Source organism: Phragmites australis, chromosome 1, assembly GCF_958298935.1.
Source record: "Phragmites australis chromosome 1, lpPhrAust1.1, whole genome shotgun sequence".
Taxonomy (NCBI): domain Eukaryota; kingdom Viridiplantae; phylum Streptophyta; class Magnoliopsida; order Poales; family Poaceae; genus Phragmites; species Phragmites australis.
The window spans coordinates 26,890,888-26,903,222 of record NC_084921.1 but is presented as its reverse complement, the minus strand read 5'-3'; the positions used below and the strand labels follow the sequence as shown (position 1 = coordinate 26,903,222).

The following is a 12,335-nucleotide window of genomic DNA, read 5'->3' as shown; positions in this document are numbered from 1 at the left end:
TCGCGCACAAAACCCTGCCCACGTGTTCGCTTTTTTCGGAACGACAGAACGAATAGCAGTCGGGTGTACCATACGAACGGCGATGTCCGACCAAAGTCCTTCATGGTGGTCGTGGTGTTCAGCCCGCTTGGCAGTACCTCGGGCACTACCGACCCTCTGGGGTTCTCAGGTAATCCTACCGCTTGAGTAAAGAGCGGTCGGGAGCCTAGACCTTAGGGGCGGGCTGTCGGTGCTCGGTCCCGTCTATCCTAGCCCAGACACCACCAAACCGTGGGGACTCTTGGTCGCATTTTCACTCGCACGTGTCTCCGGTCTGCTTGTTTGAGTGGTCGTAAAGTGGAAAAGTGTTCACTGGTCGTGGCGTGCTCCGTGCTGGATCGACCTATCTCCCGAGCAAGGAAGTTCGTGCCTTTGTCTCTTGACTTAGCCGCTGCGGACTCGCGAGGGCTCGGGGGCTGAACGCGCGGAGTGGTCTCACTACTCGGGCGACGAGTGGTCGGGGCGACTTCGTTCTCGGGGGGGGGGGGGGGGGGAGGTCGGGCTCGGTCCGGCTACTCCTCGGAACATCAAGTGAAAAGTGAAAAGACTTCATCAAGCATCAAGACAAACACTGGAGTTGCGATCCCAAAGAAAGGCTTCCATTATATTCAAAAAAGAAGGACCATTTGGAGGGATCACTCCCATATTTACAACAAGTCAAAAAACAAAAAACAAAATCCTAATCTCGGTCGACGGGCTCTGAAGGAGGCGAGGAGTCTTCGCTACTGCTGCCACTGTTCAGTACCGGCGGCGGCACCCGCGTGAAACAAGCCGCCACCTCGGCGGTGATGCCCCGGACAGCCTGCCGGGCGGCCCCTTCCTCTGCCTCGACCACCCCCTGCCGGGCTGGCTCCAGTGAGAAGTTAGGGTCCCGGCTTTGGTAGCAGGCCAGGACGTGCTCGGCCACCGCTTGGGCCAGAGCGCGCCCCTCTCGGGAGGCCAACTCCTACACAGCACGGGAAAGAGCCTTCAGTCACCGGTTGATCTCCTCGAAGCTGAGGGCGATGTGGCTGATGGTCTCTTGATCCATCCCCTTCTCGCCCACGTTGACTCGCCCGAGCCCGGCCACCCTCACGGACCTCCGTGCTTGCCGAAGAATGTCTTGCATCATTAGCTTGACGTTGGCCCGCTTGGCGACGACGGTCTCGAGCTCATCCTTCGCGATCTGCAGCCGCTCCTCAAGGCTAATCCCCTCGGCTGCGCTAGTCAGGACGCCACTGGTCGCTGGGGCTCCGGCTTGGCCCCGCTTCACCTGCTCGGCGAGGGCAGTAAGGGCCTGCTCCCGGGCGGCCAGCTTGGCCTCCCATTTGGCGGCCTGCTCCTCTCGAGTAGTTAGGGCCGCCGGCGCCGTGGCAGCCTCCTCTTCGCGCAAGGTAAGCTGCTCCTCCCGCGCGTCCTGAGCTGTCACCGTGATTTCGACGTCAGTCTCGCGGACCGCCACCTCCTCCTCCCGACGGAGGACTTCGGCGCGACTCCGCTCGAGTTCATGGTTCCGGCGAGCTAGGTCTGCCCGGGTGGTCTCCACAGCCTTCTCGCGCTACACGATGGCCTCCTCCCGGGCACGGACCAGACACTCCCTGGCAAGCAGTTCCGCGGCCCGTCGCCGCGATATCTCCCCAAAGTGGGTGGCCTCCTCCTGCGCGGCGACGGCCTCCTCCTGCGCGGCGACGGCCTCCTCACGCACCTCCTTCAGGGCCTCCCACTCCTCGGCCACTGCGCGCATCGCCCTCTCATGGGTTGCTCCCCCTCTCCTCGACAAGGGTGGCGCGGCCCGCCTCGAGCTGCGCTCGCTCCCCCGCCACGGCCGCCTCCAGCTGCTCGATCACCTCCCGGGCGCATCCTAGCACGTCCGGGAGGGGTTCTGCGGCCTGGCTGGATGACGGCCGGGCGCTGGCTCCCCTGCGAGCCCTCTCTGTAGAGGCGCTCGGGGTCCCCGATTGCGGCCACATCGGCGCCGCCCTAGCCTTGGCCATTTGCCCCGTCGTTGAACTGCTTGGGGCGGGCTCGGTCGGCGCCGGCTGCTCGAGCGCGGCCGCTGCCCTCGGCTCAGGGCAGGGCAGCGCCTGCGGCACCAGCTTGGCCGGCGCGCTCGGCTCAGATGCGCTCGGTTCAGGGGCAGGAGCCGGCCTTAGCGCCTCCGGTCGCCTTTGGTCTCCGGAGGCGTCTCGGGGTGGCCTGAAAACATTAAAAGGTTAGTCCCCTAACTTACTCCAGGTAGACCAAACCCTAGGCGTCGAACTCGGGTAGCATCGCTTGCAGCGCCACCCGGCCTGGGTCCGCACAGAGCGCCAATTGCTCCTGGGGCAGGACCGCCCGGGTGAGGTCCTCCACGCTGGTCACCACCCACAGCAGGCTCTCCAGCGCTACCTCATCCAGGTCCCCATCCTCGCCGATCTGGGTCGTGGAGATGTCGTTGGAGCCGGTGTACATCCAGTTGGGGCGGACCCGCTCCCGCAGGGGCGCCAGGCGGCGGCGCAGATAGTCCGCCACGACCATCACCGATGTCAGCCCCGCCTGGTGCAGGTAGTCGATTCGGTTCAGTACTAGCCGTATTCATTCATCCTCCGCCGGAGCCGCCTTCGAGATTGACCCCTGGGGCTCTGCCACCGCCTCCGGCAGCGCAAGGCGGTCATGGGGGCTGACGTCGACGTAGACCCAGTCGCGCCGCCAATCATCCCATTTGCTCCACAGCACTTGGGGGATGTACAGCTCCACCAAGCCATCCCGAACCCGGAAGTTGCAGCAGCAGGCGACATCCACGGTGGAGGAGCCTCTCTTCTTCTCGGCTGGCCGTAGCACGAAGAAGTGGCAGAACAGCACAACCAACGGTGGCACCCCACGAACATCTCGCAGAAATGCACGAAGATGGCCAGCTGGATCCCGAATGTGTCCAAGACTTGGAGGAAGAATGTCGAGAACGGCGGCACCAGCCCGGCCGCCACGAAGGAAACGAATACGATGATGCGCTCCGGCCGGTCCGTGACGGGCGGGAAGCTCGCCGGCCTCACCACCGACGCCTCCCGCTGGCCTTCGGGCACCATCAGCTTGCGCACCTTCTCCGCCCCTCCTCATTGACAATCCTCGACTCCGGCAGTATGCTGTCAGGTTCCTTGTCACGGCGGCTGCTTCCTGCCCTCAGCATTATTTCGGGGTGGGGAGTGTGCTGAAACGGTGGGAAAAGAGAGTGCGTTACGGGCCAAATGGAGGGCGAGAGCTCTCGAGCGCAAGAAGAAGAAGGCTTAATCGCAGATATGGTGTAAAGGGGCAACGGTTTGCTCCCCTCTTTCTTTTATATCCTAGGAATTTCAAACGACACCTGCCACGGCGCGTTCGGCGAGACAAATTTCCTCGGTCGGCGTGGGCACCAGGTGGATCTCCCTCAATCTGCGTGGTTGTCAGGCGCACTACCCTCGATCTGCGCGGTTGCCACATGCGCCGCCTGCCTCGTTATCATGCGCCTTGGGAGTCGGCTGGACGCGCGTCCGTTCGGCTCCTCGCTGGACCGTACCAGAAGCCTGGGCCTAAGAGACCAGCGCCTGAAGACACGCCACGTGGCGTCGGTGCTGGGATTGACCTCGATGATGACAAGGGCCCCATCCGCAGTCTCTGGGCCATCGCCTGCCAATGGGCCCGGGGGCTGCTGTCGGTGACACAGGAACCAGGGGTCCCCGAGTCCCGAGGCCAGATCAGCAGAGTGCCACGTGACACCCTCCTGCGGGGATCATCTCCGCGAGGTACGAGAAGACTAAGTCCCGGGAGAGAGTGCTTGGGGCCATGACCAGTGGTTCCCGAGTACCCGAGTTCCCCGATGACCCAAGAAGACCAAGCACCGAAAAGAGAGTGCTCGAGGCTGTGAACAATGACCCCCGAGCACTCAAGTCCCTCGACGACCAGAAAAGCCGAGTACCGGGAAGGGTGTACTCGGGGCTGCGAACAGTGGCCCCCGAGCACCCGAGTACCTCGAGGACCCAAGGAAGTTAGTTCCGGGAGAGAGTGCTCAGGGCCATGAACAAGTTCCCTGAGGACCCGAACAGCCATTTTCGGGACAGAGTGCTCGGGGCCGTGAACAGTGGCCCCCGAGCACTCGGTTCCTCAAGGACCAAGAAAGGGCATATCTAGGAGAGAGTGCTCGGGGCTGTGAACAGTGACCCCCGAGCACTCAGTTCCCAGCCGGCCTCAGAAGTCCTTCGCCGGTGGCCCCCACAGAGGTCCAGCGGTGAGGTGTCAACTAGTGAAAGGCCCGATGCCGCATTTAAGAGGGCGCATGGCCTGTCACTTCCAACTGCTCTTGCCACGCTCGGTGTTAGTCCCTGTCACAGCTTGGCAGAGAGGCGTGGGGACATTTAATGCACGGGTCCCATCCCGCGTCATTCGGCGCGCCTCGGGATAGCATCGCGAAGCCCAAGGCACCTCGCCTGCCGCCCTACTGTGTCAGGTGTACAAAACCGAGTGGGCACACAGGGCCGTTCAGTGGCTCTTCGGTGGGCCCTCTCCGCGGCGCCCATTGCAGAATGACATCATGACAAACAAGACCGGACGGAGGCGCGTTTTCAACCCCCCGGTCACTTCGCACAGCAGTCCATGATGGTTGCTTTACATTTATGACACCTTGGAACTCGTGCCCTCCCTTTCTGGGCACGCTACCGCCAGCGAGTATTTAAGGAAGGGCCAGTCAACATAGAAAAGGGGATTCTCAGAGATCGAAGGAAGCCGAGGAAGAAGACAGAGATCCAGTACAAGCATAGAAGCTGAGATCACCAAAGAACAAGGAGCCTGAAGCTCTAGGATAGACAAATATTCTTGTAACCAGCAACATCCCTGAGAGACATTCTCAGTGCATTTATAGCACACACACAGGAGTAGGGTATTACGCTCAGTGCGGTCCGAACCTGTCTAAAAACCTCCAGTGCATTTACTGCATCTTGCATTCGATCCTTCCATTCCGTCTCACCTGCCGTCGCATTTACGCCTATTAATTTCACTCGCAAAACAGATTTAGAATCATTCCCCCGGCCGAATCTCAAAGGGGGTCCCTCCGAATCCCTGCTTGAGGAGTTCACCCTCCGACAGGCATGTACCGCAGCCATGGTGGTAGAGATGACGAGGCTGGTTCCGTGTAGAAGCGTGGTAGCATAGCCTGAGCGCGTGACGGTGACCTCATCTGTGTGGTAGGCTCAACGATATATGGTACCCTCAGGCATGAAGCATGTCGAAACCCGTCAAGGTAACGCCATGCCAACCAACGCAGACTGGCCATCAGCTCGCCCGGGTCAACCCGCGGTGGGTCCGACTCCCAGCGGTCCATGAAGTCTAGTAGCTCCATGCCGACGTCGCTGCGCGTGTCCGTCTGCAATGTTCGAGAGAACACATTTAATAATATGAATGAAAGTTAGTACAATGAAACATCATCACATACCATTGCGTGGTATACTACCACCGACTCCGTAGCCAATGTGTCAGTGATCTCCGGCTCATGCTGTGGTAGCTCCAGAGGCACTAAGAAGCACCTAACCTGTGTCACCTTGTGGAACCAACGCAAGTACGTGTCCTCCATCCTAGGGTCGTAAGGCCCGCTGGGGATGTGGATGTGTGCAGCCGTGTCCGCCCAGTCGTCCACCCACGCCTGCAACTTATGCCTCCAAGTTGCATCGTACGCGATGCCCTGACCCTTCCGTGAATAGTGTAAAACCTGTAACAACAAATACTTACAAGTGAGTTCTATCCGTCGATCATAGTGGCAGCGGAAAGTGCTGGTGATACCCGAACTGCATGAACACTCTATCCGGGTAATAGGGCTCGACCGTGACGTCGAACACTAGCTATCGCCACATAATCCAGAAAGCCTGGTCCCTGTGGCACAAGTTGGAGAGGCCACCTCGTGGTCATATGGTGTCCAGCGCACTTTGTCCATCTGCAGCTGGTCGAATGCGGCAACGAACTGAGGGTACAAAGAGCGTGTCGTCGATGTCGCCCACCTCGGCTGCATGAAAAAGAAAAGTGTCACGCACATAAGCGTCATGAAGCAACACTACTGAAAGAAATGTGTTGACTTGTATTACTTATGTCACGCTTGCACTAGAGGGGACCCATCATAGGGTTGTCCACTGCGTCATGCAGGCCGAAGACATCGGGAAAGTAGGAAGACTCATTATACGCATCGTACAAGCTCAGGTGCGGATGCCCTATGTCGAAGCGCTTGTACGACCACAGGGTTAGGAGCAAAGGACAACCTGTGATCAACCCGGAGTCAATCCTCCTACTACAGGTCTCGCACAACACCCGATACGTGTGCACTAGGATCGCAGAGCCCCAACTGAACTGAGGGACCTGCTCCAGGGGGCGTCTGCAATCTGCTATGTGAAGTAGATTGCTTCATAGGGACCTTAGTTTGAGATTCAATACACTCAAATTTAGCCTGAAGCTCATCATGCTTCTTGTTTGGCAAATTAAATTTGCTCAATAATTGTTCATAATTAGAGAAAAAAGTAGCATGAATGTCATTAAGTGCATTGAATTTCTTAAGCTCTTTAGATCGCTTCTTAAGGGTCCTTTGTTGCTCATTGATTAAATGAAAGAGTTCATCATAGAAGGGAGAATCCTCATCAGATTCATCATCACTTACATTGCTATCCATACCTTTGCCTATAAGGCACTTGTGAGATGACTTGCGCGATGATGACTTGTGTGATAATGACCTTGAGGTAGGGCTTCTCTTGGAGGAATGGATAGTGATGCTCTCTTTGAGCTTGAATCTTCATCATCACTCACCCATCTTCCTATGCTACCAAGTGTCTTGGCTCTTACCCTTGTCTCCCTCTTTTTGATCTTGGTCTTGGTCTTCTTCTCCTTCTTGATATGATCATTTGTGTTGACCAAGTCTTCAATGAAGATAAGATGATCAAACTTAGCATTGATTCTCTTCATGTTCTTCTCTAACTTTGAGAACAGATTGACCATCTTAGGATCAATTTTTTTATCACTTGATGTGCTTTGATCATCCTCTTCATAGCTCGCTTCATCTTGATCACCATCATCTTCGCTTGAGCTTGACTCTTGCTCTTGTCTCCTCATCCTTGCCTTCATGTATTGACATTGAGCTTGCTTGTTTGTGAGAGCAAGATTCTTGATGTCGGATGAGGAATAATCTTACACCTCCATGTTTATTATCATCCCATGGACGGTGATCTTGCCGAGCACTTGACTTGGAGTCATCTTCTTAATGTTATTGTTGTCGTAGATGATAGAGACTATCAACTTGTACTTTGAAAGAAGAGCTTAAAGTATTCTTCTCACCATTTGATCACCTTCAATTAGCGTCAAATCTAACCCATTGATCTCATTAACAAGAATGTTCAAACGAGAATACATATCATTAGCACTTTCATGGGGTAGTTGCTTGATGCCATTAAGCTTAGTACAAGCACATGATATTTCTCATTGCGCACATCCTTTGTGCCTTCATGTATTTCAATGAGAATAATCTAAATATCATGTGCATTGGGGAGAGAATAAATACGATTAAATGCATCAACACATATTGATGATAAAAGGATACTCTTGGCCAATGCATCTAATTGCCTCTTCTTGTTGGTGATGCGAGATCTCATCTCTTCCTCGATGACTCTCCAAATATCTAACCCTCAGGCTTGCAAATAACAAGTCATTAGAATTTTCAATCGGGGAAAATTTTACCATAAAAAAGTGAAGCATTATGGGAATCTATTCCAACCCCAAATGTCACAACTCACTAGGCGGTGAAGCCTAACCGATCACAATGAGACTAAGGCTCAAATGTCACTTAAATTGGCAAAACCATGTGAAATGTGTGAAGCTCTAACACAAATTATAGAGCTAGATGTGAATCTAGCTCTGGTACCAATTGAAAGGATCGGTGACGTCCTAAGAGGGAGGGGGTGAATTAGGACACTTAGAACTATTTTGGTTAAAAAAACAACACAAGATAAACCTATATTAATTTCTAACTAAATGTGCTCTAAATTTATCTAGTGTGTCTACTCTACCGATCAAAGCGCTTGCAACCTATCTAAGAAGGTAATTTGCAAGAATGTAAATAAGGTAGAGAGAGAAAACTCGGCACAAAGATTTTCCCGTGGTATCGATGGTATGAATACCACCCCTAGTCCATGTTGGAGCTCCACAAAAGATATGCTCTCGGTCGGCACTCGATCACGACTATTGAGCCACCAAGTCACAAAGACAATGCATCCACCCAGATAAGCCACCAAACCACTAAGGTAAGGTCTCACCACTAGCATCTCTTCCGGTTCCTTACCGCCGAGATCACTTCAGAGGTTGAGCTACCAAGGCAAGGGTCTCTACGTCCCCGCACAATCATCTTGCCACCACTCCACACCAAGTTAGAGGGTCAACAAGCTTGCCGGCGAGTCACCAAGGCTCCAAGGTGTCGGCGTACCACTTGATACAAGGTTCGATTACTCCTTGATCCACTCTCTAGGCAGAAATCACCTAGCAACACTCTCTCTAGGCCTATAAGCACTAAACACTCTCTAATCTTGTGCTTAATCACCTTGGATAATCACTTTAAGCACTTTGATGGCTTGGATGTCTTCTCAGGTGTACATGAACTTCTCTGGACTCTAACAGCATGCCACAGGCTGAGTGGAGGGGTATTTATAGTCTCAAACCCTCGCACTAGTCGTTAACCCAATGGCTCAGAAAAGTTTTTAACACCAGATGATCCGGTGAGAACACTAGTACTAATACCGGATCATCCGGTGAGTACACTCTCACAAACTAGCCGTTGGAACCACACTCAAGCCTCTGTGAACAACGAACACACCGGTGTATATTTTATCTTTATCACCAGACTATCCGGTGAGTTATGCTAAGCCATCCGAGCCTTTCCTTCTTCTCTGTGTAAATTACTCCAGTGTATGCATCTGGTGCACATCACTTTATCACCGGACTATTCGGTCAGTTGACTTCAGCCAACCAAGCCAATGCAACCCTCTTTGGAAATAATGCTCCGATATGCACAACCTTAATCACCGGACCATCCGATGCGTTGATCATTGTTCTACCTCTTTGCACTGTTCATTATCCGGTGTATTGTTTGGTGTTCATTCTATTCACACTGGACCATGCGATGGGGTTAACCTTCGATCTTCAGCGGTTGCATCCTTCTCTAGTAATAATGCTTTGGTGCATTCATCCTTCTCAACACCGGACCATCTGTTGGGTTGAGCCTTCTCTTTTTTTTCTGTGGAAATACTCCGGTGCAACTCCCACTGATCATAGGACTATCCGGTGAGGCTTAACCTTCATTCTTTAGCACAACACCTTCTCTAGAAGAATTGCTCCGGTGAGCACTCTACTCAAACTCCAGACCTTCCGGTGAGGTCTTCAGACCTCTCTCCCATTTGACAAATACACTCTGATAAGTTCAAACACCTAGAGCACAGGACCATCCAGTGAGGCAAATCTTCTTGAAACTTCTCCAATTCAGTCCAACTTTTTCCCAACTACGGTGGCTTCTTGATGTATTGCATCCATGAGATCTACTAGCATATATTCTTGACAAACATATTAGTCCCATTAAATATGCTGTCATTAATCACCAAAATCACAATCATGCCCTAATGGGGCCATTTTCGCTACAAGAGCAAAAAAATATACCCAAAATACATATTGGGGTTCCACTGAAATTGTACCCACCGGGTAATCCGTGCTCACAAATAAAAAGATCTAGTGTTCGAAAAATGCTCTGCTGTCCACAAAGAAAAATATCCTGGTGTTCACAAAAAGTTTACAATGGAGTCTAATACACGCCGGATGTTCCGTGTTAAAAGTGAACACACCGGACTATTTTCCAGACAGGCTCCAAAATGGCTCGGTTAGCACCGTATGCACGCTGGATGTTCCAGTGTTCACAAAAATGTACTCGGAGGACCATCCAGCTTAGAGAGAGTTGTTGCTGCCTAGAGATTGGGATCAAGGAATGATCCTACATTGTATCAAGTGGTACGGGTACCTTAGAGTCTTGGTGACTCGTCAGTATCGTGAGTCTTGGTGGCTCATGATTGTTGACCCTCTGACTTGATGTGGAGTAGCAGTAAGACTCTTATGCTGGGACACAGAGACCCTTGCCTTAGTTGCGAAAGCTCTGAAGTGAAGACGATGGTAAATGACCGGAAGAGAGACTTATGGTGAGGTCTTTCCTTGGTAGCTTGGTGGCTCAACCTACTTAAGACCCAGTGTAAAGAACCATCCAAATAGTATTCTAATTAATTATTAAATCGATCATTTACTTAATCACAACTTCAATTATTAATTAGAATACCGCTCTGGTAGTCCCGACATGTGTTTTGTGCCTAAGATCGGAACACATACATTTCCAACATATCACATCACAACAAAGCTTACAAAGAGCAAGTAAATAATTATATTACAAGTTCTTAAGCATCCACAATTTCTTACAATTTACAACAAAAAAAAGAGTTAGGAGGAGACTAAAACTAATCAACTCCTAGACAAAAGAGAACTATGCAGTGGAAGCTAAAACTATAAATAACAAAAGAATGATGGAGCCATACGACCTTAGGCTCCATCAAAAAACATAACCTCCGAGTAGTTGCCTACTCATGGTGGCTAAAACTATAAATAGCAAAAGAATGATGGAGCCATACAACCTTAGGCTCTATCAAAAAACATGACCTCCGAGTAGTTGCCGACTCACGCCCGCCACCACCCTCGGCAAGCGTGAAGTAGACAAAGACCAGCACCTGAAAGAGCAGCGTAAGTACAAAGGTACTCGCAATACTTAATCCAATTGGGTACTTATAGATAACCCGACTCCAAGGATTATGAATTAGGATGTTAGCAAGAATACAACCACATGGTTAAATAAATTGATATGCAAAAGCAAAATTTGACAAAACATGTGTGAGCATCTAGACTTAACCAACACAAATATCTAACCCATAACAATCAACTGAACATATATGTAAAAGAAACCATAGTAATAATATCTGTAAAGAACCATCTCAACCCAACAATCACCTCATACCAAACTCGAAACTCTACGACTGCTGAAATGGACAAAAGCATGCTCATAACCGAGAGTGCGGTATTTTGAAATGTTTTTACACCCTGCAATGGGATAAAATTTTACCCACAAGACTTGAGGACCATATGGCTTGAGTGACCACATAGGTCCACCGAAGGAGTACTCGTGTCAATATTTCCCAATAAACCCCAACCATTTGAATCAGGTATCGTTCGGTGCGGAGCCCACTTAGGTTAACTTTCGGAGCAACGTCAAGTGTCTCTTATAAGCCCGTCCGCTCACACCATCGATGTGTAAGCTCAAATAATCACAACTATAGAGGATATGACTTATCTTACTATTAGATCAACATGTGGTAAGTACTTAAGTGCTAGAACCAACTGCAACTACAATCGGTGCTTAAGTGACGCAAGCAGTCTATGGTGTCCAGGTTCCTCTCTCGACCTACCGTGGGGAACTCTATATCAGGGCAGGAGAAACACCCCTAACACCGCCCACATATCGCCTCATCCTCACTACTCAACCAACCAATACCATCAACCTATTATTATTATCAATGTGACAGTAATTAAAGCCTATAGCTCGCAAACAGAGTTGAACCACCGTTGGACTTCTACCAAAGAATCTATGCATGGCTAAGCATTTCAGTTAACTTTTAAATTAGACCATTATCAAGTTAAATCCCAATTACAAGGAGACACCAATAACTCAAGACAGGATGTAATGCATCAACATAGGTTCTACCTATACAAGACCCAAAGTTGACTCAACAATATGCATAACGTACATAAAGAATATTTTATCACATTAGACACATATGATCCAAATTAATGGGAGAAATATATGTTTGCCTTGCTGCTCAGGCGACTGCCTGATGCTACCCACATAGAATTCATAGAACCCATGTGGCTTGGTGTCACCTTCAACCACACCCATGTCACGCTTCGGATCCTCGTTCACTAAAGAAAAACACATGCAATGATGAGCATGAATGAGGTGCAATAATGTATACTACAATATACATAACAACAAGATAAAAGTGCAAGACATGCGAAATAATAGCAAACTTTGTGATCTAAATGACTTCAAAAATCTAACAGGAGGCTGGAGACTCTGGGTTGAACTTGGAACCTCCGGTTTGTACTCCAGACGGGGGTTCTTAGTGAGCTATTTTTGAATTAACTTGAAAAGTCTGGGCTGAGTCCAGAATCTTCGGGTTAGGTTGGAATGTCCGAGTGAGGCTCTGAGC

General features: G+C 51.0%; 1 protein-coding gene across 1 annotated transcript; it reads right to left on the bottom strand.

Moving 5' to 3' along the window:
• Positions 1 to 718: 718 nt before the first annotated feature.
• LOC133883722 (uncharacterized) lies at positions 719 to 2,469 on the bottom strand. The gene is made up of 3 exons (XM_062323139.1): positions 2,279 to 2,469; positions 2,004 to 2,214; positions 719 to 985 (listed from the first exon to the last, which is right to left on the bottom strand). The coding sequence occupies exons 1-3, from the start codon at positions 2,467 to 2,469 to the stop codon at positions 719 to 721; spliced, it is 669 nt and encodes a 222-aa protein (XP_062179123.1).
• Between the last annotated feature and the right edge of the window lie 9,866 nt (positions 2,470 to 12,335).

Bases quoted from the DNA above. Each gene is read 5' to 3' on its own strand.
- LOC133883722 (XM_062323139.1), bottom strand. From the start codon at position 2,469: ATGTACACCGGCTCCAACGACATCTCCACGACCCAGATCGGCGAGGAT. The intron at 2,215-2,278 runs GTTCGACGCCTA...TAATGTTTTCAG, and splicing joins CTGCAAGCGATGCTACCCGA to GCCACCCCGAGACGCCTCCG. The intron at 986-2,003 runs GCTAGGGCGGCG...CGTGCTGTGTAG, and splicing joins CGACGGGGCAAATGGCCAAG to GAGTTGGCCTCCCGAGAGGG.